Source organism: Lolium perenne, chromosome 6, assembly GCF_019359855.2.
Source record: "Lolium perenne isolate Kyuss_39 chromosome 6, Kyuss_2.0, whole genome shotgun sequence".
NCBI classification, from domain to species: domain Eukaryota; kingdom Viridiplantae; phylum Streptophyta; class Magnoliopsida; order Poales; family Poaceae; genus Lolium; species Lolium perenne.
Window position 1 is genome coordinate 265,954,344 of NC_067249.2, and position 26,563 is coordinate 265,980,906.

The 26,563-nt window shown below is 42.2% G+C and overlaps 1 protein-coding gene and 1 long non-coding RNA gene across 3 annotated transcripts in view; both read left to right on the top strand.

Moving 5' to 3' along the window:
• Positions 1–1,126: 1,126 nt before the first annotated feature.
• Positions 1,127–26,563, top strand: part of LOC127305496 (ribonucleoside-diphosphate reductase large subunit) — a 95,343-nt gene continuing 69,906 nt past the window's right edge. Inside the window, exons 1-17 of one of the 2 annotated variants that reach the window (XM_051335915.2) lie at positions 1,138–1,643; positions 1,753–1,814; positions 1,918–2,005; positions 2,455–2,718; positions 2,805–3,045; positions 3,116–3,192; positions 3,366–3,536; positions 3,613–3,705; positions 3,789–3,938; positions 4,030–4,116; positions 4,197–4,361; positions 4,439–4,558; positions 5,433–5,635; positions 5,715–5,864; positions 5,950–6,097; positions 6,231–6,314; positions 6,434–6,760. In XM_051335915.2, the coding sequence (XP_051191875.1) occupies positions 1,416–1,643; positions 1,753–1,814; positions 1,918–2,005; positions 2,455–2,718; positions 2,805–3,045; positions 3,116–3,192; positions 3,366–3,536; positions 3,613–3,705; positions 3,789–3,938; positions 4,030–4,116; positions 4,197–4,361; positions 4,439–4,558; positions 5,433–5,635; positions 5,715–5,864; positions 5,950–6,097; positions 6,231–6,314; positions 6,434–6,535 (2,433 nt within the window). In that variant the 5' untranslated portion in view covers positions 1,138–1,415 and the 3' untranslated portion in view covers positions 6,536–6,760. Of the gene's footprint in view, positions 1,644–1,752; positions 1,815–1,917; positions 2,006–2,454; positions 2,719–2,804; positions 3,046–3,115; positions 3,193–3,365; positions 3,537–3,612; positions 3,706–3,788; positions 3,939–4,029; positions 4,117–4,196; positions 4,362–4,438; positions 4,559–5,432; positions 5,636–5,714; positions 5,865–5,949; positions 6,098–6,230; positions 6,315–6,433; positions 6,761–26,563 lie in introns of those variants that run through there. The other variant, XM_051335916.2, reaches the window with a different exon arrangement.
• LOC139832220 (uncharacterized) lies at positions 14,457–15,417 on the top strand. The gene is made up of 3 exons (XR_011746925.1): positions 14,457–14,534; positions 14,919–15,181; positions 15,283–15,417. It is a non-coding gene; the product is annotated as an uncharacterized lncRNA (long non-coding RNA).

Below are 26,563 nucleotides of genomic sequence, written 5' to 3' on the forward strand. Positions count from 1 at the left end.
TTCGAGGCGATGGTTTTCCTTCGTCTCCAACGACAATTGCGGTGGTGATGGCAGTTGCAGAAATTGTAGAAACTCCACTGTAAATTTGTTCGAGGTGTTTTCTGCTTAGATATGTGGACGCGCGTGTCCTCTCGATCGTTCTGATCTATCTCACGTGTGTATGCTGTACTCGTACTATGTCTTCTGACTAAGAGCATCTTCAACGGACGTGTGCACCTTTGGCGCGCTAAAAAAAGTTATACATAGTTGGTTTTCGCTTTTATGGGTGCAGCGTATCTCTAGATTTTCCAGACGCGAAAAATATAAAATACAAGGGAAAAATCTAATTTTACGTATATATGATTGAAAATAAAATCGAACATACCACGGATAATAGGTTTTAAAACAACGACAAAAACGATAATTAAATGGATGCAATACATCTAAAAATACATAAATTGGAGAAGTTGAAGTCCGATCCCGACGATTTCAATCCAACATTCATCATTATCGCTCGATGTTTTTCGTTGGACCGGCTTCGTGCGCCTCGATGAACCGCTAGCACGTGTGAATGACCTCCTCCTTCGCCCTGCGCTCCGCCTTCTCCTGCACGAAGAAGGCACGCACGCCGAGGACGCTCTGCGGGAAGGCGCCGTACCACACCTCCATGGTGGACGTTCATCCGCCTCCGCAATGGCGAGGCGGCGCTGCTTGGCGGTGACGAGGTTCTCGAAGCCGGCCAAGAACTCCGTCTCCTCGAGCGAGGTGCAATCCTTGTAATTGAGCTGCTGGCGGTTTCACTTGAGGTGCCATGCCGCCGCATCGTAGACGCGCGCTGCCTGCTCCACGGTGGCAAAGGTGCCAAGGATGAGGCGTTCGACGCCACCGTGAATCTCCGTGTAGAACGAGCCGCTCGGGTGGGTGCACACGCCCACGAAAACCAGAGGATTTGCGCTGGGGGCAATGGTGGCGGCACGGTCTCGACGGCGGTGGTGCGCGTAAAAGGGGAAGTGGCCGTGGCAGGCGAGAAGGCGACGGCGAAAACCGGCGGTTTTTAGTGCTCCAGCGCCTTTTGACTGAGCCGTGGGGTCACCCAGGGGCTGACGGGGGGCCCGCCCGAACATAAGCATTCACGCGAGCGGCCAACCACTCCACCCAGGATAGAATCGCGCGCGCGCGAAAACATTTGGCCACTCCCGCGCTTTTCCTCCAAATCGCGCGCGGTTCCCCCAACCTCCCACCATATACCACTTCTCTTCTAATTTTCTTTCGAAATCATCCGCACGCGACGATCCCTCGACGCCGTTCCAAATCCTTCGCCGCCTCCTCCCCGAATTCCGGAACCCCCTAGCGCCGCACGCCGCCTTCCCGCCGCCGCCGCTCCCGGTGCCCGTGACCTGTTCGACGGAAGGCCCGCCCGGACGCGTTCGGCGGAGATGTACGTGGTGAAGCGCGACGGGCGGCAGGAGGCCGTCCACTTCGACAAGATCACGGCGCGGCTCAAGAAGCTCAGCTACGGCCTCAGCCAGGACCACTGCGACCCCGTCCTCGTCGCCCAGAAGGTCTGCGCCGGCGTCTACAAGGGCGTCACCACCAGCCAGCTCGACGAGCTCGCCGCCGAGACCGCCGCCGCCCTCACCGCCTCCCACCCCGACTACGCCTCGGTAACCCCCTCCCCCCTCTCCACCCCCACCACACCGATCCATTCCATCCCCTGCTGCTGTGCTTGATCGTCATCAACTGATTTTATCCCCGTTTCTCTGCGACGCGCAGCTCGCGGCCAGGATCGCCGTCTCCAACCTGCACAAGAACACCATGAAGTCCTTCTCGGAGACGTACGTGGATCTGTTTTTTTTCCTCTCTGTATATTGTGCAAAATTGTGATGATCTGTGATTCTGTGTTGTGACGTGGCTGTTTCGCTTTCTGGATGCATGCAGTGTGAAGGTCATGTACACACATGTCAACGAGAGGTCTGGGCTGATGTCTCCCCTCATCGCCGATGACGTCTACGAGATCATCATGAAGGTCCGGCTTAGATGCTAGTAATTGCTAACCTTGTCCTTTGTGGGAACATGCGTTATTCGTCCCTTTAGATAAGTCGTTTACGCTGAGTGTGTATCGTACTTAACACTGTTATATAGCTAAGATGCGATATGCTGAACATGATCACCTGGCACTCTGGCACAATTGTTGCATAGTTAGCTGTTCTGGTTTACTTTATTGTAAAAGTTACTCCAGTTGTTCTGGTTGAACCGACACAAGTAGCTGGTTGTTCATGTGTATTGTTTCAATATGCAATGCTTTGTTTACTGGTTCACTCATTTTAGTTTGTTAATGACTTTGTACATAATCTACTACTCTTTTACATTATTTTTCTGAGTTGTGGAATGAGATTCGTCAGATGTTTATTATTTGTGTTGTTCATTGATATACAATGTTGCTTACGGAATTTCTGCCTACCTTATCATTTTCAGAATGCTACTCGCTTGGACAGTGAGATAATTTATGATAGAGACTTTGACTACGACTACTTTGGTTTCAAGACGCTCGAGAGGTCTTATCTGTTGAAAGTTGGTGGAAAGGTTGTGGAGAGACCACAGCATATGTTGATGAGAGTTTCTGTTGGGATACACAAGGATGACATTGACTCTGCTGTCAAAACGTACCACATGATGTCTCAGCGCTGGTTTACTCATGCTTCCCCAACCCTTTTCAATGCTGGCACTCCAAGGCCTCAAGTACTGCACCACTTCCATCTACTATACAAGATTTCAATGTTGATTCTCAAGCTGTATACTTATTTTTCCTATTCTTTGTGATGCAGTTAAGTAGCTGCTTTCTTATCTGCATGAAAGACGATAGTATTGAGGGGATCTATGATACTCTTTCTGAATGTGCTTCCATAAGCAAATCTGCTGGAGGAATCGGTGTCTCAATTCACAATGTCCGTGCTACTGGCAGTTACATTCGAGGAACAAATGGAACTTCCAATGGAATTGTCCCCATGCTACGTGTTTTCAATGATACTGCACGTTATGTTGATCAAGGTGGAGGCAAGAGAAAGGGTAAGTAGCATCAGGCAGTCAGCAGTTTTATGTGATTCTTAAGGGTTCCTTATGGACTTCTAATCTACAGGTGCATTTGCTATATACTTGGAGCCTTGGCATGCTGATATTTTTGAGTTCCTTGATCTAAGGAAGAACCATGGAAAGGTAAACACTCTTGAATACTACATAACACACTTTTGGGTAGAGACACTAGAAACTGATTACCAGCTTGGATTTACCTTTTGGCATTTGATCACCACTACTAAGCTGTAAGAAATATGAGCCGTGCTATTATCTTAATACCATCTTATCTGAGCCTCAATATGTACAATCTACAGGAGGAGAATCGTGCCAGGGATCTTTTCTATGCTCTCTGGATTCCTGATTTATTCATGGAAAGGGTGCAAAGTAATGAGCAGTGGTCGCTATTTTGTCCCAGTGAGGCTCCAGGTTTGGCTGATTGCTGGGGGGATGAGTTTAATAATCTGTACAAGAAATATGAAAGAGAAGTAGGTTGAATCTGGATATACATATATTTATTTTAAGTAACTAAAGAATATTCAATAACCCAGCTACAAATTTCAGGGTAAGGCAAAGAAGATTGTGTCAGCACAGTCTCTCTGGTTTGACATTTTGAAGGCACAGATAGAAACTGGAACACCATATATGCTTTATAAGGTATTTTGCAATTCTATCAACGCATGCCTTCTCCCACTGAAATATCCAATGGCCTGTCTTTGAAAATACTTAATGATGTGCAGGACTCTTGCAATAGGAAAAGTAATCAGCAGAATCTGGGCACAATTAAGTCTTCCAACTTGTGTACGGAGATAATTGAGTACACAAGTCCCACCGAAACTGCTGTTTGCAATCTTGCATCAATTGCTCTACCACGTTTTGTAAGGGAAAATGTATGTGTTGATGCCTACTCAATTCATTGGTCAGTTTGTGTAGTCCAGTGACTTGCGTGTTTAACATGCCACCATTTGCTTGATGTTTCAGGGTGTTCCTATAGAGTCACATCCAGCTAAACTTGTTGGCAGCAGTGGATCGAAAAACAGATACTTTGACTTCAATAAACTAGCTGAGGTTTGCTTGGCTCATCTTTACAGTGTATGATTCTGTCCCATTAGTCTGATTGCTACTAACATATTTTTGTTGTACGACAGATTACTTCACTTGTGACATGGAATCTCAACAAAATAATTGATATTAATTATTACCCCGTTGAGACAGCAAGGAGGTCAAACATGAGGCACAGGCCAATTGGAATAGGTGTTCAAGGCCTAGCAGACACTTTTATTTTACTTGGCATGCCATTCGATTCACCAGAGGTACATCCCAAGCTCACAAAAGTGGTGCTATCATTTTGTGCTTTGCTGATACACATTATAATGTAATTGTTTATCAGGCCCAGCAGTTAAACAAGGATATCTTTGAGACTATCTATTACCATTCTTTGAAAGCTTCTGCTGAGATTGCCGCAAATGAAGGTCCTTATGAAACTTATGTTGGGAGCCCTGCCAGCAAGGTTTGTCTGATGTCTGTAAATATGCTTTTTATCTGTGCTGAGTATCTCGTGTGGTTATGTTGAACCATGCATTTCACATAGAAATATTTAACTGATGGTAGAGAACAGTAAAATCTTTTTTTTTCTCACCATCAGTGGCTAGGTCTTTAAGGAGATATCAGATTGTAGCATGATCTACTTATCAACTATGAAGAACTCAACAACTATACCTGTGACTGAGATAGTCCCTTCCCCATACTGCCTGTTCCCATCAACTATTGAGCTTAATTAACCGCTTAACTGAAAGTTTGTGCTAGTGCTAGTGCATAGTTAAACAAGGATATCTTTGATACTATCTATAAACATGCTTTGAAAGCTTCTGCTGAAATTGCTGCAAAAGGTCCTTGTGAAACTTATGCTGGGAGCCCAGTCAGCAAGGTTTGTCTGATGTGTGTAATATGCCTGTCATTTGTGCTGAATATATGGCGTGATTTGTACAACTATGCATTATTTCACATACAAAGTTAACTGATGGTAGAAAACAATAAAATATTTCCTTGCTCACCATCAGCAGCAAAGTATTTATGGAGATATCAGATTTAAGCATGATTTACTTATTAACTATGAAAAAATCCTCAACAAATTTACCTGTGAGATAGGCCCTTCCCACTACTTCTGTCCCCATCAAACCGTTGATCATAACTAACCACATAACTGCAAGTTTGTGGTATTCTCTAGTGTAATAAGTGTATTCAGATATTGGTATTCTTTCTCGAATTGTTTGTAATGGAACTCTTAGAGTTATGGATGTACAATCATCAGACCGTTTTGTTCCTCTGTAGGATTTTAACAGCCAAATCATATATCTAAGGTTCTTGTCCATACACCTGTGCAGGGCATCCTTCAACCTGATATGTGGAATGTAGTGCCATCGGACAGATGGGACTGGCCAGCTGTAAGGGGGATGATTTCCAAAGTTGGATTAAGGAACTCTCTTCTTGTTGCTCCAATGCCCACTGCTTCTACTAGTCAAATTCTTGGCAACAACGAGTGCTTTGAACCGTACACGTCAAACATTTACAGTCGGAGAGTTCTAAGGTTAGCATATCTGCTCCTTGTAGCGCTGAGCTGTTGAAATTACGATGGTTAGATGACATACTTGCTTTTCTCTTGGCAGTGGTGAGTTTGTTGTAGTGAACAAGCATCTCCTCCATGATTTGACCGAGATGGGTGTCTGGTCTCCTGTTCTGAAGAACAATATCATCTATCAGGATGGCTCTGTCCAAAAGATCACTGAGATACCAGACGATCTAAAAGCAATTTACAAGTATGTGAAATATGATCATCTCATGCTGTAGTTTTTAAAGGTGTCAGTTTATGCATATCTAAATTGTTCTATATCATTGAACCAGGACTGTTTGGGAGATCAAGCAGAAAACTGTTGTTGACATGGCTGTCGACCGTGGCTGCTATATTGATCAAAGCCAGAGCCTCAATATCCACATGGATCAAGCAAGCTCTGGGAAGCTGACTTCCCTGCACTTCCACGCTTGGTCAAAGGTTTGCCTTAGCTCTGCCTTTCTGTAGTTTTACTGAGAAGTTCAGCAATTAGTGACAAGTTTAGGTTGCTGATTTCCCAGAAAGCACAAGTGCATCGACAGAAACATAACATTTTTTTCCTGTCATGTGCTAGGGCCTGAAAACTGGGATGTATTACCTGAGGACGCGAGCTGCTGCTGATGCGATCAAATTCACAGTGGACACTAGTCTTCTCAAGGTGATAAGACAACTTACCCCAGTCCCTTTTTGGGTGCTCTGATGATCTGCAGATTTTACAGTGATTTTTGCTCAACTGCCAAGTCATCATTCTTACCATGAGTAACAACAAATGTGCAGGATAAGAAGCTTGCCGAGGAGGAAGAGGATCTGGAGGCAAAAATGGCACAGGTGACCTGCTCCTTGAACAATCGAGAGGACTGCCTGGCATGTGGAAGTTAGATTTGCCGTTCGCCCTTGTGACGCGCTACGCTGACTCATACAATTACTTTCCGCTGGCTTGTTGTTCGGTCTGATGATCTCGATAGCTGTAAGCTGCCTCGGCATGATGAACTCTGGATTAAAGCAACCGTTGTGCGCTCATGCATAGGCAGTTGGGCATCGTGCTTGTATATCACCTATATCTAATTAATGTATAATATTTGCATGAAACAACTTTTATCTGAATAGTCCCTGGTATTCTAAATCTATGGAATTGGCAGTAGCCAAGGGGTTCCATGGACTGCATTTTATTTCCAGATTTTTTTTGGACACTTTTGGTGTGATTCTGTCCATGCATAAATCAGCCAAGTGGTCCGTGAGCATGGACAGCACCGCCACCTGGTTTTACCACCGTGGCTTGCTACGAATCACATGCGGTAAGTGTCTAGAGTTTACCAATTTGGGACTTTTTTTCCCAAATTAAACCAATTTGGTTTGATTTTTCCTAATTCTAGGATTCTACGTGTGAGGCATGTGGTGCTTGTGGTTGGAAATCCTTGTTGAAGCATTGTCAAGAAGACTAGATTATCTTGGAAGATTCGAATCAAAAGGTGGAAGATGAGCTTGAGCTAGCTCATGAGAAGGTGCGTAAGATGGAGGAGTTCATGACAACATTGAAGATGATAAGTATACAATAAAATGGAAAAAGATGCAATTGGATTTGTAAATTGCCAACATTGTTGATGAGTACAAGAAGGAAGTGAATGAAAAAAGGTTGAAGATGAGGATAATAGAAAGATATGCTATAAAGAAAGAAATTTGACTTCGATATGCATCTGGTGCAACTGTGATCTTAGTCAAGATTGTAATTGCAATGATAGGTTCTTTCATGAAGCAGTTGTGTTTGTCGCCAAATCGAATTTAGGGAGCTATTTTACTTCTTTTGTTGTGAAAGAGCATTGCAAACCATCAATATATTTCTCTCTCCTCTCCTAAAAACTACAATTTAGAAGTGAATTTCTCCTCTTCTGAAGATGCTCTAACAATAGTTAGAAAATGGCAGAAGTTGAAATGTAGACTCTGCAAATCCACTCCTTAACAAAATCGGCTGATTGTATATTACTGGTTGCCACTCGCCAAAACTACAACGCTACAGGCAGGACTTAGGTTGTTTAATCCGCGGATTCAGTGGACCTAGGTGCACAACACCCGATTATGAAAAAATAAAAAAAAAACTGCTATTTCAAAGTTTTAGAAAAATTTGAAAAATGCGCGCATGTATATATTATCTTGACACTTAGTCGTGTAATGTTTCACGGAAAAATACGATTGTATGTGACCTACACAAAAATGAGAAATTGAAAATTTCTAATTCTTTGAACTGTATAAATCCAATCATTATACTGTCATTTAGACATTTTGTGACTTTCGTGTAGGCCAGATACAATCATATTTTTTCCGTGAAAGCTTACACGAGTATGTATCAAGATAAATATGTACATGCAAAATTTTGTTTTAAATAGCTTTTTTTTTCAATTTTTGTGAAACTGGGTGCGTTCCGTGGTATTTTTGCTCATGAACACAACTAATTTAGCTATGCTTTTGCTCCTCTGATAGTTTCGTGGCCAGGTCCACCTGCTAGCAAAATGAGGCAGAGAATAAAGCATGGCATATTCTTACCAAATTTCCGAGCTACCTTTTCCTCACCATTTTATTCGTATCGTCCATGGAATGTCCAATGGCACACGGTTCAAAATTTAATAATCCCAATTTCTATTACGTGCTGGGTCTCTGGCTTGTCTTAGACGGTGACCTCTCGTTTTAACCGTCGGATCAAAATCTGACCGCTCGCGTTCCTCCTCGCTAACGTCCAACGGCCGCTGACGACGACATCCGCACGCGTGGCCTAGTCGGCTTCTTCTTCGCCTCTTTGTCCAAACCCAATTCCTCTCTCTCTCACATCGCGCTGCTCGGCTTCTCCCCCAAATCGATGGATCTCCTCCCCTAAATCACCGCGCCGCTGCCGAGCTCGTCGCCGGGGGAGCCGTAGGTCTGCTCTGGTGAGTAGAATCGGTGTCGTGGACGCGGGGATCGACTCGCCGTCGGTGTGATTTCGTCCCATTCGAGGTGGAGAGGAGGCGTCCGCGACGGCGATTTGTTCTGCGTCGAGCCCGCGTCGATCCACAGCTGGTACGCTGGTTAGTGCTTCGATTTCGCACGCCCTGCCCCTCTTACGTGCTTTGATTTCGTCCCGATAGCTAGAGGTGTTCGTCCGCCGAGATGATTTTGCCCGTGGCGGAGATTTTTTTGGTCGTATGCCTGTTGATTTTGTGGCGGAAACTCATCGGTGGCTTGGTATAGTTTTGCATTAGTCCCACTGTTGTGTTTGATGTGTTTGATTCGCACCGGATCATGTCGATTTTGATGATTAGTATCTCGATTTGCACTTGTACTGTTTGATCATTGTCAGAAGTAGCTCGAGAAGTAGCATATCGAGTTATCGTAGTAGTACTTGTAGCAGATCGAGTTTATGGTAGTAGCACTTGTAGCAGATCGAGTTGCCCTGCTAACAGTAGTAGATTCTAGTAGTTCATCCTACGCCCCACAGATGAAATCCAAATCCAATGATGGCTGTCATGTGCTTTTAGAGTAGTTCAAGTTCTTCGTGATGTACATTTTGAGTAGTTCAAGTTGCGCAAATCATCACTGTCATGTACTTTAGAGTAGTTCAAGTTCTTCGTGATGTACATTTTGAGTAGTTCAAGTTGCGCAAATCATCACTGTCATGTACTTTAGAGTAGTTCAAGTTCTTCGCGATGTACATTTTTGAGTGCTGTTGCATGTATTTTTTTAATAATGTGGGTGTATAAAATTTGATTAACATGTTGTTTTTTGTATCTGCATTTTGAAGTCAGCAAGGTTTATACGAAGATTGATTTTACCTTTTGCATGTATATTTAAGTACTGGTTGATGTATAAAACTTCATTAACTTATTATTTGTTGTATCTGCATTTTCAAGTCAGCAAGTTTTTATAGGAAGATTGATTTTACTTTTTGCATGTATATTTTAAGTACTGGTTGGTGTATAAAACTTCATTAACTTATTATTTGTTGTATCTGCATTTTCAAGTCAGCAAGTTTTTATAGGAAGATTGATTTTACTTTTTGCATGTATATTTTAAGTACTGGTTGGTGTATAAAACTTCATTAACTTATTGTTGTTTGTACCTGCATTTTCAAGTCTGCAAGGTTTTATAGGGAAAATTGATTTTACCTTTTTGCATGTATATTTAGTACTGGTTGGTGTAATAGAAATTGGTGGACTCTTTTTTGCGTTTCATTTCATTGAAAAGATAGAAGAAGTTTACAACCCTCTTACGAGGTGTTACAGGGGTTTATTACAGCTAGGAAATTAGTGCACATCCCAGGTCGCTGGAAGCACGTCTCTCAGTCCGTTGGCACCAGCTGTAGCCCAGGCTGCCGCTTCGTCTTTGATGGTAGTACATAGGCTGCGGATGGAGGGCTGCTGTCCATCGAAAACGCAGCTGTTGCTGTGTTTCCAGATCATCCAGGGTACCATCAGGGTTATGGTAGTAAGTCCTTTGCGCATTGGGTTGGGGGTGTGTTGCCTTGCCACGATCCACGATCCCTGTCCTCCTCTGTGGCTTCTTCCATAGGCTTACCCACCCCAGATGGATGCATCTTCTCCTCGGCATGCACTCTGGAAACGAACAGTTGCCTGTAGCATTGCGTAGGACTTGTAAAGTTGTAACTGACAGGCAACGGGCGAGCAACAGCCATGGAGCTTGCGGCAACTAGCCTGATCTCCCTGGGAGCATCGTCCGCTGCCGCCGCTGCTGCGAACCACGGCTTTTGGCATTGTGCTGCAGGCCTTGCCTGGCGATTTGATCGGCGGTCCAGCATCGTTAGTGGTGTATAAGACTTCATTAACATGTTTTTTTGCATCTACATTTTCAAGTCAGCAAGGTTATAGGAGGATTTGACTTACCCTTTTGGATGTATATTTTAAGTACTGGTTGGTGTATAAAAGCTTATTAACATGTTGTTTTTTGCATATGCATTTTCAAGTTGACTTATCTTTTTTGGATGTATATATTAAATATTGTGGATGTATAAAATCTTATTAACATCTTCAGATCTGCATATGCATTTTCATTTCAGCAAGGTTACAGAGAAGTTTGACTTATCTTTTTTGGATGTATATATTTAATACTGTGGATGTATAAAAGCTTATTTAAATGTTGTTTTCCAGGTTTTCTACTCTGGATCATTTGTTTCTGTCATCTATTAGGTTGCAATGAAACCTGTAATCCCTCTCGTAAGAAATCTGTCCCACCGTATGCATGATTTTTTTATGGTTTTTTTTGTTATGTCTCGCTGATTAGGAAATTCTTGCGTTTTTCTAATTTTTGTATGTTGCAGAAACATTCTAAAACTCCAAAAAGCCGGCAGAAACATTCTAAATTCAAGAGGATGAAGGAGAGGTTACAGTATAAATTTGTATCTCAGGGTGTGCAAGAAGAACCAGTACCATTGCAGACTGTTCCTCCTTCTGATGAGCCCGCTATCGATGTGCCAGAGCATCCAGTACATGATGATGAAAAGTTAGATGAAGAGGATAATGTTGTTGACAAGAAGGTTTTTTTTGTAACTTTTTTTTTTGTTTCTACTGTATGCTTCCCCTTTTTCATTTCTTTTCTTACTTATGCATGGTGTAAATGAGTGTTGTTTCTCATGCTACTACATTTTTGTCTGAGTAACAACTTATTCAACCGATCTTCACCAATGAAGGTTGTTAGGGTTTGCAAAGGAATGACATCTAAGCAGCGTGCTTTGATCAGAGGAGCAGATTTTGGTGCCATCCTTAGTATGAAGTGTTCAAAGTTAATCCCAGAGTTATGCAGATTCCTGATGGAACACTTTGATCCAGTTGCTCGTGTTCTTGATTTTGGTGAGAGGGGTAAAATCCCAGTCAATGTTCAGTCGGTTGTGAGTGTGATGGCAGTACCCATGGGTACACACCCTGTCCCTTACAAGCAAAACATCGATGCAACTAGTTCTGTGCTAGAGATGATGGGGATAAATAATGGGAGGCAACCAACCTTATCAGAGGTGGAGAAGCAGTTGGAACGCAGCTATCCCGCTGATGATGCTTACTTGAGGAAGTTCATTATCTTCCTTATGTCTTCTGTGCTTGCGCCTACAACCGGAATTTATGTTAGCCCAAAATGCTATCCAGCGGTGATTAACATAGAAGCAATCCGAAGGTTGGACTGGGCAAGATTTATTATCGACATCCTCATTAAGACCGCGAACGCGAAAGGAAAAAAGAACTGGTTTAAAGCTTGCATGCCATACCTAATGGTGAGTTCCTTCATTTCTGTTTTGACTCTTTCTATTCTTTTTTTCTTTTGTTTTTTGTAACATTTTGCTTAAAAGACATAATCACTTGTTGTTTTCTACATTGTTTTTGTAGGTTCTATATGTAGATTCACTGGAATCAGATGTTGTTGATTTGCCGCCAGGACCTCGCATTTGTGTTTGGACTAACCAATTAATAAGGCATGTTGTAAATTTGGATACCAACACTGATGGATCATTTGGGAAATTACCGGTACTGCCCATTGTTCCTTTTAATTCTTTCAATTTTTTTGTTTTTTTCCAAAGTATGAACTGGTTCTCCTAATAATTATACACTGTCTTTTGTAAATAGTTTCTTCTTTGTACCTTCCATATGGTACCATTTATTGGATGTTCAACATTTTTTTAGAATACCATGTTTGATTTTACTTAACAACCTTTTTATTTATAAGAAATTTGTGTTACTACCACAGCTCAAGGCTTGCTTTCGGAACAAGACTGTACTTTTCAAAAATGACCCATCTGCTATAGACATGTTCATCAGATGTCATGCACAAGAATATCCAAACGAGGAAGTAAGTTTTTTCTTCCAGTTGACATGAAATGTTTTCTAGTTACTATGAGTGCACTAGTTTCTAATGTTTTTCCATTCTCTTTTTCGGTTTTGTTGCAACAGAAATTGGTACAGTACAGAGAAGCTGTCATAAACATGTGCACTGCGTTTGAGGATGGATTATCTCAGTTTATCAGGTCATTTGCTCCGAATCAAGTAAAAGAAGGCAATCCTGATGTTCATCAGGCACAGGATGAAGTTGATAACATGAGCAAGCACAAACACCGTAGGAGAGCTACAAAAGTGCAACATACTGTCAGAGACGACGGAGAACAGAAAGATGTGCAAGTGGACCAGATGGAAGGTGAAGCAAATCCTAGAGACAATGAGGTAAAATCCAAGAAAAGGAAACCCGATGACATAATTATAGCTGCGGGACGACCTAAGAAGAAGAAGATGAAAGTGTCTGCTGTCAGTGAAGATTGTCATGTCGAAGGACCCGCGGTTTTTTCTGAAGAAAAAGCATCAGATGGTCAAAGTGTTGACATTACACGCAACATGTTTGCTGAAGAAAAAACATCAGATGGTCAAAGTGTTGACATTACATGCAACATGTTTGCTGAAGATGATCAGACGCTCAACAAAGAACCTGCGAAACTATATGAGGAAGATGGTACTGATGAAGGCAATGTGAGTCTTGAAGAACTTGTTCAAGCCAGTGAGGAAGTACTTCCTATAGTGCCTGTGGAGACAGAAGTATCTCTTCCGCATACAAACACAGTTGATGCATTGAGGATTCTTCAAGGATATGGTACTGGATCTCAGTCAAGCACTGAAACTCCTCAAGTTCATATCACTGGAGAAGGCATGCAAGTTGAGCAAGAGGATGAGAGAAGTAATGGTTCTGCTCAACTGAAAACAAAGACGAGTAAATCTGTTTCATTTTCGCACCGGGCAGGTTACTCCAGTTGCCAGAAGGCCTGTCACTAGATCAATGTCTCCTGTAAAATCTCCATTTCATAAGGAAGATGTCAAAAATACTTCTCCTAGCCCAAGGAGGCTTACGAGGTTTGCTACTGCTGAAGCACGGGCTAATGCTAGTTTGACGAAGCTTTGCAATTCTCCTTCATCTTCTTCAAAGTATTTTAGAAACATGTCCAAGAACTTGTCTGTCGAACTTGAAAATGCAGAAACTCCAGAATCAGAACATCAGAGGAAGGTTAGAGAGTTGGCAGAGGATTGCCCATCTTTTGATCTCGGATTCAGTCCTGGCAAGAAGACAGTGGTTCAGCATACAGTTCCTGAACTGACAGTTCGTGAGCTCACAGTTTCTGAGCAGACAGAGCAGACAGAGACAACACATGTCCAGCAAGTTGAAACAGTACAAAAGGAACAAGATTCACAAGTGGATGAAGTTATTGTCATATCTAGCAATGATAGTGGAGACTCCCTCGACAAGATTTTTGCTTCAATTGAGATGCCTATCTCAGGAGGAAAAGCCATTAACTTGCAGAATTCATCTGTTGTTTCACCTACAACTCCTGGTAGTTCCACACCCATTCCTCAAACAAAAAGGATTTTGAAGCTAGGACCTCAACAGAAATCGCCATTTGTTGCAAACGATAAGAAGCCTTCTGTACCCAAATCAGATACTGAGTTATACAATAAGGTGTGCATGTATGGAGGCAGAAATAGAGATAAGTTGAATGAGGAAAGGATTATCGACTATGGAAGTTTCTTCGTTGAACTCCGCGATTTATCAGACTCAGTCAAGCCAGGAGGTTGGCTAAGCAACACAACCTGCGAGATCGCATTGCAAGTTCTTTCTGCAGAGATGGCCAAGCAGAAGAAATTCATTATGCCTCTTATGATTGCGGTTAGTAAAATCATTTTTTCAATTAAAATGTTTTCTTCTGTGCATTTTCCTGGATATGTCTTTTTTTGCTCTCTCTAACTTGTCCCTTTTTATACTTTATAATGGTGTGCAGACTAAACTAAGGAGTGCAACCAACTGTATATTAGATAGGACTGTTAGGAAAGCTTTCGAGTGTTCACCTACGCACCGCCTAGACCACAAAGATATGGTACGTTCTATCTCTTGTTTGCTTTTATGCTTCCTCCATTTTTTCCTTTTTAAAAGCTTCCTGGATACATGCTTACTGCATTTTTTCTCAAATATAACAATGATAACTTATACAATGATAACAATGATAACTTATACAATGATAACTTATACATGCTTCCTGGATATGGGTGTTCTTTTATACAATTATAACTTATTTTTCATTGGAGATTCTACATGTAACTAAAAAACTTATTAGCAATACATGATTCAAAGAGTTAGAACATAATTTGGAAGTATTTTTTATACATTTCTTCTCAAATATAACATGCTTCTGTGTTTCTAAGCTTATGTTCCCGCTACGGTTATGTTCCTGATCCTACTTTTCTCTACAACAACTGTACAGATAATGTTTTCAGTTCTTCAAGATTTGACACCTGAAATCAAGAAAATGACTGGGCACTACTATCTTATTGTGTTGAACTTGACGTCGGGGAGGTTTGAAGTGATGGACTCACTAAGGCGTGAGGGGGACAAAGCGCTGATGGCTGATGCTCGAACAATTATTGGAAGTATCAAGCATTTGTGGGCAACAAACTACAGTGAATCAAAAATCGACATCTCGAAATACAAAACAGTGCACATAACTACACCAAGGCAATTGACTACGTAAGTACTACTTCCTTCTGCATAAGAAATTCTACTTTTCCCTAGTTGTCCATGGATTTTTTAGCTGATATATGCATTTTCCATTTTTTATGTTTTCCAAGGTATGACTGTGGGTTCTTCATGCTCAAGTACATTGAGTGTTGGAATGGGAGAAGGATGGCACCAATTAATCCATCAGACATGCCTGCGCTTAGGAAGATATTCCTGAAGAAATGGATGGATTATGTCGAGAACAGGATTGACTGGGAGGAACTTCTCTTCCCAGTAAGGTAATAATGTCTGAAGACCAGAATGAGTATTTTGTTGTCTGTTTTTTGTATGACAGCTGTGGTATATTAGTGTATTTTCCTGTGTGCTATTTCTCTACACACTGTTTTATACATATATGTTTTCTTGTACTTTTTTCTGAAACAATGTTTGATTGAATGTGTTTTTATACATTTCTGAATGTGCTTACAAAGTGCATTTGCTACATGATAAATGATTGCTGTCTAGTAAGCACATGGACATCAATAAATGATTGATCTAACAGTAAGCACATGGACAGCAATTCAACACAAAGTTTTCGCATTCATCTAACATCATGAAGCACATGCATGTAAAAAGATCATGCCACCTACCACCACAGTAAGAATACTACAAGTTTGACTTCATCACAAAGCTAAGTTCATTACAACTTAAATCATAAACAAAACAACTTTGCATTTTTTAATAAGCTAGACCATGTCACGGAAGAAATCTATTTCCTTTGATTCTGGTCCTGGCGTTATCTTATCTTTGCATGTAGCTGCAGTGTGTTGGATTGACCCACATACACTGCATTTCACAGCCTTTGTAGCCTTCAAGTGCAGTCCAGATTTCTTCCTCTTTTCAGCTGGACGACCTTGTTTCGCAGTATAAACCGGATCCTCAACATGGTCAAACTTTGAAGAATTCCCTTGCCCATCATCACCTACATTTTCTACATCTGGTGCCTCATCAGAATATGGAGCAGCCTGTTTCTTCTTCTTCCTTTTCGCAGATTCAGAAGCTTTCATTTCCAGTAACTCTTTCTCTAGAGCTAGAATGTATTTATCTGCAATGGCTTTCCCTTTCTCTGATGTTGATGCCATTCTTGCTACTCTGGTGTAATCATTGCATAGAGTGCCGTAGCGCAACTGCTGCCTTTCTCTGTTATTCATCTTCCTGCCCACAGGCTGCTTAGGCAAGTCCATTTTTTCCTCCACAATTGTTTCCTCCTGTACTCTCCACCTGTCTAGTATGTATTTCTCTGGAATTTTGTTAATACAACCCAATTGCACCATTACTCTGAAAATATGGCAGCAAAGCAATCCATCCCTACCGAACTTGCAAAGACTCGCATGTTGTAAGTTTCAGTTTCAACATTAGCCTCAACTTGGTAGCTCCTACTACCATAGCCATAGACATAGGTTTTAATTGGGAGGACATCGTAACTTTGGCCACCAATAAGTTGTACATTGTAGGATGTCACTTTACGAAGCTCGGCCCTGAGACGCAAGTATATCGGTCGCGTATAAATGTTCAACGCTTGCTCTTCAAGAGGGTAGTCACCCCACACCCTAAAAGTCTTATCTTCATCCATAAACTCGACTGAATCCTCCGCTACATTAATTTTCTCTTGCAACTTCAAGTATTGTTCAAAGAAGTGATGCAGGCTCGTGTGAGGGTTACCGTATGTTTTCGTAACAGCGTTAAACCCCTCACTCCGGGCGGTAGTTTGTAGGAACGGGAAGAAGCGATCCTTGAAGTAAGCTGGGACAAAAGTTGCTCTTAAGCGATACAAATCATCAAGATGTGTGTTGTCCGCTACACTGTGTTTGCGGAGCATATCTGCCCACCTTGTTTCAAATTCATCAACTGACATGCTGTAGTCAATAATTGCATTCAACTCTTGCCTTAGCTCCTCATGTTTTGACAAGAAATTTCCCAAAACTCGTCGCGCATTCTCGCATAATGTGCCACCTACAGTTTCTGTGCCAACAGTTTGGAAACACAACGAGAATTGCAGATCTCATTGCTGCATCTTGATCAGTAATGAAGTTTTGGGGCTGGAGGCCGCCCATTGCTTCAAGAAACTCTTGAAAGAGCCACTCAAAACTCTCCACATTTTCATTTTTAAGGAAACCACAACCTAGCTGGATGCTCTGACAGTACCTATTGATCCCAATGAACGGCGCAAATGGCATATTATACATGTTTGTCATGTACGTGGTGTCAAATGAGACACAATCGTTGTAGTTCTTGTATGCAGCTATTGCTGGCCCATCCACCCAAAATATGCGGTCAACCTTATCAGCATGATCTGTATGCAAGTTGAAGTAGAAATCTGGGTCTTCCTTTTTAATCTTTGCAAAGTGAGAAAGCAGCTTTGGCATGTCTTTGTGTGTTTGATCTTCATTAATGGTAGCCATGAAATTGCTAACAGACTTGGCATCATAGGGTACATTGGCCAGACCACCATAGACTTCTCCCATGATCCTCATTACCTTTCCAGAAGACAGATTCACCTTATGCAAGAGCTTGACAAAATCCCTTTCTTCCTTAGGAATTCCTTTGTGAGACCTTAAATATTTCTTCAAAGAAAACTTCTTTATCATACTGTGATTGTGCTCTTCAACGAAATATGTTACATGCCACTTTTTACCTTTCCTTTTGATCCTTAGCCTAGCCCTGCATTCAGTTTTCTTAGTGATGCTTTTGTTCCGCTGCCTAACCGGTGCCGCCTCTTGCATGTTTATGTCCTCATTTTTGCCATTCTTGTTGCAAACGAACATCTGTTTGTCCTTCTGACCATCAATTGTTGAGATCTTGGATGTACTACACTTGATGGAGAATCCAAGCTTCTTAGCATATCTGTTGTAATGCATCTTTGCTTCATCCCATGAATCGAAAATCATGCCAGGATATGGTGTTTGCACTTCAGTTTGGCTTACTGGAGTTGATTGGACTTCATCATCGTCGTCACCTCCTGAATCATCAGTAGATAGAGTTTCACCTGTTATAGGGTCTGTGCCAGCGGATGCACCCATGTTGCTACCACTAGCATGCTTGCTCTGTCCAGAACTTGCACCAATGTTGCTACCACTAGCATGCTTGTTTTGTTCAGAACTTCTTGTTACATCTGCATTGCTTGCGGTTCTTGTGTTGTCCAGTGGTGTATGTTCTTTTTGCAAATCGTCAAACACACTGTCATCCTCAGGTACTGGCTCATTCAGATCTAGCACTCAGAGCATACTGGATCCATAACCTGTCAGTAGGGACTAAGATGTTAGCATTTTCTTGCAGGAATGTATTTTAAACACAACATTTGAGGTCATATGACAGTAGTTGTGCTGTTCTTCACTTAGTTTGATTATGTTTTTCCATGTGCTACTGCTATCACCTTTTGGTTGAAAAATCACATACTGTTAGTTCATTTTTTATACAATCACATACTGCTAACTAATATCATGCTTTTTACATAGAAAACAACAAAGCATCTAGTACTTGTTACTGGCTTCCTCATCATTCTGTGCTTCTGTATGAATGGAAACTAAAAATTTATACATCTAACACAGAGAAACAGACATGTAGTACTGACTTGCTCATTATGATGTCTACTGTACATTTTTTTTTACTGCAAATGGTTTCACTGTCTGGCAGTTTGAGGCACATTTGAAGCATGACGTATCCTTACTTATTTCGCGAGAGAAATTTCAGCACATGTAGCACCAATGAGTAGAGGTACTCCACCTTGCGGCTGTAAACTTGAACTGATCCTTGGATCAATAGCGCCGCTGCACACAAATTGACCATAAATAATCAGCGCAGGGGAAGGGTTTACACAAAGAAAATAACTCTTCTAGTACAAAAAAGAAACCTGATTTAGTTTTAGTGTCAATAAACCTTGGGAAAGAAACTAACAAGCTCTACTGATGTTAATGCATGTACTTATATTTTTTTTTTCATTTAACTACACAGGAAATCTCAAGATGGACAACTTGCTGTAGTTCCCTACAAGTTTTTCTTGATGCTATGGTTCTAATGGATTCAAGAGAAGATTTTTCATGATGATTTTGGTGTTTTTCCAGCAAGGAAACTACATGTTCTCAAGCAGAAACTGTTTTCTGATGGATTCAACTGAAAATGCAGTTTCTCATACAAAGCCTGCATTTTTCAGAAACTATTTCTCATCTAGATATGGGCACCAACTATTCTACATGTCTTGTTTCTGGATCTATATGCTATACCTACTATGAATCATGCAGATGACATGTGTTTATATGCATGGTTTCCTACATCTCTTCCCTTTTATGTTGTCCTTGCCTCAGCTTGTCCTCTTTTTACTTTTGCATGTATTTTTTTCGAAATCTGCATCTCCTGTGTTTTTTGTTGAATCTCCATGATCTGGGGCCTAATGTTCCATTGAAAGTTCATGCAAGATGTTCAAAGTTGTAGATGTTCAAAGTTGTAGATTGAGATCCAGATGTAATTTCTTGTTGGCAACATCATATCATTGGGAAATTGGAGGAAGAGGGGCAGGGGTGAAGTTAGAGTCTGTTTACCTCTTTGCTTCTTGTTTTCCAGAGAGTTGTTCTGCAGATCTGGTCTTCAGATGTACTTTTCTTCTGTTGTTCTTCAGTTCTGCATCCATGGAGATTGGGGAAGAACTGGGCTCTGCCCTGGCGGCTGGAGGAAGAAACGGTGGACGAGAGGGAGAGGTAGAACTCGTGCCTGGGCTCCGACCATTTGTTTTGTGTTCTGGATCTGATCTGGGCTTTAAATGTAGTTTTAGTTGTCTGTATTCTCCTGGTCCCAGATTTTCTCGTCCTGTTGTGGTGGGCTAGTCAAAAAATCTGGCGGCACGTGAGCCCAGAACCAAACAGGAAAGAAACTTTCCTTTTTTGGAAAGGTTGCGGGGACCACACCCAAATCCGGAAAAAAGTGAGGTCGGACAGGGGGTCACTCCCTAAGACAATACGGTGCTACAGCACTCTGTAGCCACTTCCTTTAATAAAACCACGTAGGAATATTAGTAGAGTGGACACTATTTTTCGTGTCTTAACTTTAACTAATTTCTTGAGCGCGCGTAGGACTCACGCCTCACTGTCCCTGGACAAAGCTCACGTGTAACACGTGCCGAAAAATGGTACCGGAGGCCCCGTGCCGCGGGCTCGCTTAATATTGACACGCTCTCAACTCTAATTAAACATATTTTTGTGGACTTGTATGCCCTGGTTGCTATATATAAATAAATGTAGCGGAGCGAAAATCTATTTCAAGATACTTGTACATTTTTTTTCGTTTTAATCTATTTTCTAGATAATTTTTTTGTTTCATATTAATATATATTCTAGTTTGTAGTTAACAAAAACATAAAAAAATGAAGCGGTCTTGCTTTTCCTATTAGAAAACAACCGAGGGAAGAGAGAGAAAGAGAGCTGGAGGAGGAGGTTAAGGTAGGGTTTGGATTACCCTTGGGTCACCCACATGGCAGCACAAGGGAAGTTCAGAGTCTTACATCTCAGGGTGAAAACCCAAGGGTTGGCCTTAACTGGTTGTGTCTGGCAATGATCTTGTTGGAGATATTATTTTGAGAGTGAAGATTATCTTCAGGATGAAAACCTAAGGCCTTTGGTCAGGCGACGACGGCGTTGGTGCACTGTTTCCTTCTTGGAGGCGTCGCTTTTGAAGAGTCTGTACTTCAGGTGTTGTCACGATGGTGGTTGTATTGCTGTTGCTAGGTCTAGAAGGTTGTAGCGAGACTTTCATTTCTTAGGGCATCTCCAGCGGCGCGAGCGACCGTTTGCGTCCGCCGTGACCAGAAATGCGTCTGGGCCCTGCTCCAGCGGGGCGACGCAAAGTGATCGGGCCGTCCTTGGAGACGCAAACCTAGCCCAAATATGCGCCAGGTTTGCGTCTCCGCGGACGCTCCGCGGTCGCGCCGAGTGTCCGCCGAAAAATACGTAGGACCCGCGCGTCAGTGGCAGGGAGGACGATATTATTCCCGCCAGTGGCCATTCCCCGCGCGAAATATCAAACTAGACCGGCGCGAGCAGTCCAGAAGCGATGGACGTCCTCACCGCCGCAGCCACCGCCATGGATGCGGAGCAAACCCTCGCACCCGCCGCCGCCCCACACTCCCCCGTAGCCACGACCATAGCCACAATGGAGGCTGCAGCTCCGGCGGAAGCAAAGTGGGCCGCCACCAGCGGCGGCCGGGAGGCAAAGCCGAAGGCGGCAAAGAAGGTGCTCTCCTCGGAGGAGAAAATCATCGAGGCTGCGACGCGCAAGAACCAGAAGATCAAGACTGCCGCGGCCGCCAACCAGCAGGCCTGGCAGATGCAGATCAAAGCCGGCGTCGCGCAAGTAGCCCTCCATCCGACCTTAGCGGAGGGCTACATGCTCGTCAAGAGAGAGGGGATCCCGGCGTCGCTCCTCCGGCCTCGTCGGTGAGCTCGGTAAGTTCCCAGCTGCGTCCTGGAACTCCCGCTCCCTTGCAGGTCCACCCGGCGTCGCGGTTCGCCTCCGGCGTGCCACCGGTGCAGTTGACCGGGGCGCCGGAGCAGTTCAACGGGGCGGCGGTTCCCGTCCTCAACCGGACGCCGAGAAGCGGTGACTCCTTGATACGTCTCCGACGTATCGATAATTTCTTATGTTCCATGCCACATTATTGATGATATCTACATGTTTTATGCATACTTTATGTCATATTTATGCGTTTTCCGGAACTAACCTATTGACGAGATGCCGAAGGGCCACTTCCTGTTTTCTGCTGTTTTTGGTTTCAGAAATCCTAGTAAGGAAATATTCTCGGAATCGGACGAAATCAATGCCCAGCATCCTATTTTTCCACGAAGCTTCCAGAACACCCGAGAGCCACCAGAGGGGAGCCCTGGTGGGCCCAGATGATAGGGCGGCGCGGCCAGGGCCTGGGCCGCGCCCCCCTATTGTGTCATCGCCCCGTCAACCCTCCGACTCCGCCTCTTCGCCTATTTAAGCCTCCTCGACATAAAACCTCGATACGAAAAAGCCATGGTACGAGAAACCTTCCAGAGCCGCCGCCATCGCGAAGCCAAGATCTGGGGGACAGAAGTCTCTGTTCCGGCATGCCGCCGGGACGGGGAAGTGCCCCCGGAAGGCTTCTCCATCGACACCACCGCCATCTTCATCAACGCTGCTGTCTCCCATGAGGAGGGAGTAGTTCTCCATCGAGGCTCGGGGCTGTACCGGTAGCTATGTGGTTAATCTCTCTCCTATGTGCTTCAATACAATAATCTCATGAGCTGCCTTACATGATTGAGATTCATATGATGATGCTTGTAATCTAGATGTCATTATGCTAGTCAAGTGGGTTTTACTTATGTGATCTCCGGAGACTCCTTGTCCCACGTGTGTAAAGGTGACAGTGTGTGCACCGTGTGGGTCTCTTAGGCTATATTTCACAGAATACTTATTCACTGTTATGAATGGCATAGTGAAGTGCTTATTTATATCCCTTTATGATTGCAATGTGTTTTGTATCACAATTTATCTGTGTGCTACTCTAGTGATGTTATTAAAGTAGTTTATTCCTCCTGCACGGTGTAATGGTGACAGTGTGTGCATCGTGTAGTACTTGGCGTAGGCTATGATTGTGATCTCTTGTAGATTATGAAGTTAACTATTGCTATGATAGTATTGATGTGATCTATTCCTCCTTTCGTAGTGTGAAGGTGACAGTGTGCATGCTATGTTAGTACTTGGTTTGGTTATGTTGATCTGTCATGCACTCTAAGGTTATTTAAATATGAACATTGAATATTGTGGAGCTTGTTAACTCCGGCATTGAGGGTTCGTGTAATCCTACACAGTTAGTGGTGTTCATCATCCAACAAGAGGGTGTAGAGTCTAGCATCTATCTATTTATTCTGTTATGTGATCAATGTTGAGAGTGTCCACTAGTGAAAGTATGATCCCTAGGCCTTGTTCCTAAATACTGCTATCGCTGCTTGTTTACTGTTTTACTGCATTTATAATGCCTGCAATATTACTACCATCAACTGCACGCCAGCAAGCACTTTTCTGGCGCCGTACTACTGCTCATATTCATTCATACCACTTGTATTTCACTATCTCTTCGCCGAACTAGTGCACCCATTAGGTGTGTTGGGGACACAAGAGACTTCTTGCTTTGTGGTTGCAGGGTTGCATGAGAGGGATATCTTTGACCTCTTCCTCCCTGAGTTCGATAAACCTTGGGTGATCCACTTAAGGGAAACTTGCTGCTATTCTACAAACCTCTGCTCTTGGAGGCCCAGCACTGTCTACAAGAATAGAAGCACCCGTAGACATCAAGCTATTTTTTGGCGCCGTTGCCGGGGAGGAAAGGTAAACGGCACACACACACCGGACCCCGGCAACTAAGCTATTTTCTGGCGCTGTTGCCAGGGAGGAAAGGTAAAAGGCACTCATACTCCGGTCCCAGGTAACTAAGTACTTTTCTGTTGCCGTTGTGTGTGTGCTCGAAGCTATTTCCTTTAGATCCTGCAATTGCATCTTTTTGTCTCTTGTTTTACACTAGTAAGGCTTAATGGAAGACAACAACAAAATGAGAGATCTTTATGAACTTTATCTTGAATTAGGACATGATGTGTTTGAAGAGAAAATTAAAAAACCCATGGAACTTATGCATGCTAATGGGAATGTTATTAGTATGAATGCTTTGAACACCATTGTTGCTAATGCTATGGAAGAATTTAAGCTTGGGGAGGTCGGTTTTGATGAAAATGATCTCTTTAGCCCTCCGGGTATTGAGGAGAAAGTTTATGTTGATTATGATATGCCTCCCATATATGATGATTATAATGATAGTGGTCTTTTGGTGCCACCTACTATGGAGGATAAGTTTAATTATGATTACAATATGCCTCCTATATTTGATGATGAGAATAATAATGATAGCTACTTTGTTGAATTTGCTCCCACTACAACTAATAAAATTGATTATGCTTATGTGGAGAGTAATGATACTTTTATGCATGTGGATAAGAATGCTTTATGTGATACTTATATTGTTGAGTTTGTTCATGATGCCTCTGAAAATTATTATGAGAGAGGAAAATATGGTTGTAGAAATTTTCATGTTACTAAAACACCTCTCTATATGCTGAAATTTTTGAAGTTACTCTTGTTTTATCTTCCTATGCTTGTTACTTTGCTCTTCATGAACTTGTTTATTTACAAGATTCCTATGCATAGGAAGCATGTTAGACTTAAATGTGTTTTGAATTTGCTTTTTGATGCTCTCTTTTGCTTCAACTCTTATTTCTTGCGAGTGCATCATTAAAACTACGGAGCCCATCTTAATGGCTATAAAGAAAGAACTTCTTGGGAGATAACCCATGTGTTTATTTTACTACAGTACTTTTGTTTTATATTTGTGTCTTGGAAGTTGTTACTACTGTAGCAACCTCTCCTTATCTTTACTTTATTGCATTGTTGTACCAAGTAAAGTCTTTGATAGTAAGGTTGATACTAGATTTGGATTACTGCGCAGAAACAGATTTCTGTCTGTCACGAATTTGGGCAGGGTTCTCTGTAGGTAACTCAGAGAAATCTGCCAATTTACGTGCGTGATCCTCAGATATGTACGCAACTTTCATTCAGTTTGGGCATTTTCATCTGAGCAAGTCTGGTGCCACTTTAAAATTCGTCTTTACGGACTGTTCTGTTTTGACAGATTCTGCCTTTTATTTCGCATTGCCTTTTTTGCTGTGTTGGATGGATTTCTTTGTTCCATTGACTTCCAGTAGCTTTGTGCAATATCCAGAAGTGTTAAGAATGATTGTGTCACCTCTGAACATGTGAATTTTTGATTATGCACTAACCCTCTAATGAGTTTGTTTCGAGTTTGGTGTGGAGGAAGTTTTCAAGGGTCAAGAGAGGAGGATGATATACTATGATCAAGAAGAGTGAAGAGTCTAAGCTTGGGGATGCACCCGTGGTTCATCCCTGCATATTTCAAGAAGACTCAGGCGTCTAAGCTTGGGGATGCCCAAGGCATCCCCTTCTTCATCGACAAATTATCAGGTTCCTTCTCTTGAAACTATATTTTTATTCGGTCACATCTTATGTACTTTACTTGGAGCGTCTGTGTGCTTTTGTTTGTGTTTTTGTTTGAATAAATGCTTGTGTGGGAGAGAGACACGCTCCGCTGGTTCATATGAACACATGTGTTCTTAGTTTTTAATGTTCATGGCGAAGGTTGAAACTGCTTCGTTAATTGTTATATGGTTGGAAACAGGAAATGCTACATGTAGTAATTGATAAAATGTCTTGGATAATTTGATACTTGGCAATTGTTGTGCTCATGTTTAAGCTCTTGCATCATATACTTTGCACCCATTAATGAAGAAATACATAGAGCTTGCTAAATTTTGGTTTGCATAATTGGTCTCTCTAAGGTCTAGATAATTTCTAGTATTGAGTTTTGAACAACAAGGAAGACGGTGTAGAGTCTTATAATGTTTACAATATGTCTTTTTATGTAAGTTTTGCTGCACCGGTTCATCCTTGTGTTTGTTTCAAATAACTTTGCTAGCCTAAACCTTGTATCGAGAGGGAATATTTCTCATGCATCCAAAATCCTTGAGCCAACCACTATGCCATTTGTGTCCACCATACCTACCTACTACATGGTATTTCTCCGCCATTCCAAAGTAAATTGCTTGAGTGCCACCTTTAAAATTTCTATCCTTTACCTTTGCAATATATAGCTCATGGGACAAATAGCTTAAAAACTATTGTGGTATTGAATATGTACGTATGCACTTTATCTCTTATTAAGTTGTTTGTTGTTCGATAACCATGTTCCTGGGGACGCCATCAACTACTCTTTGTTGAATATCATGTGAGTTGCTATGCATGTCCGTCTTGTCTGAAGTAAGGGAGATTTACCACTCATTTAATGGTTAGAGCATGCATAATGTTAGAGAAGAACATTGGGCCGCTAACTAAAGCCATGAATCATGGTGGAAGTTTTAGTTTTGGACATACATCCTCAATCTCATATGAGAACATTAATTGTTGCTACATGCTTATGCATTAAAGAGGAGTCCATTATCTGTTGTCTATGTTGTCCCGGTATGGATGTCTAAGTTGAAAATAATCAAAAGCGAGAAATCCAATGCGAGCTTTCTCCTTAGACCTTTGTACAGGCGGCATAGAGGTACCCCTTTGTGACACTTGGTTAAAACATGTGTATTGCGATGACAATCCCGGTAATCCAAGCTAATTAGGACAAGGTGCGGGCACTATTAGTATACTATGCATGAGGCTTGCAACTTGTAAGATATAATTTACATAACACATATGATTTATTACTACTGTTGACAAAATTGT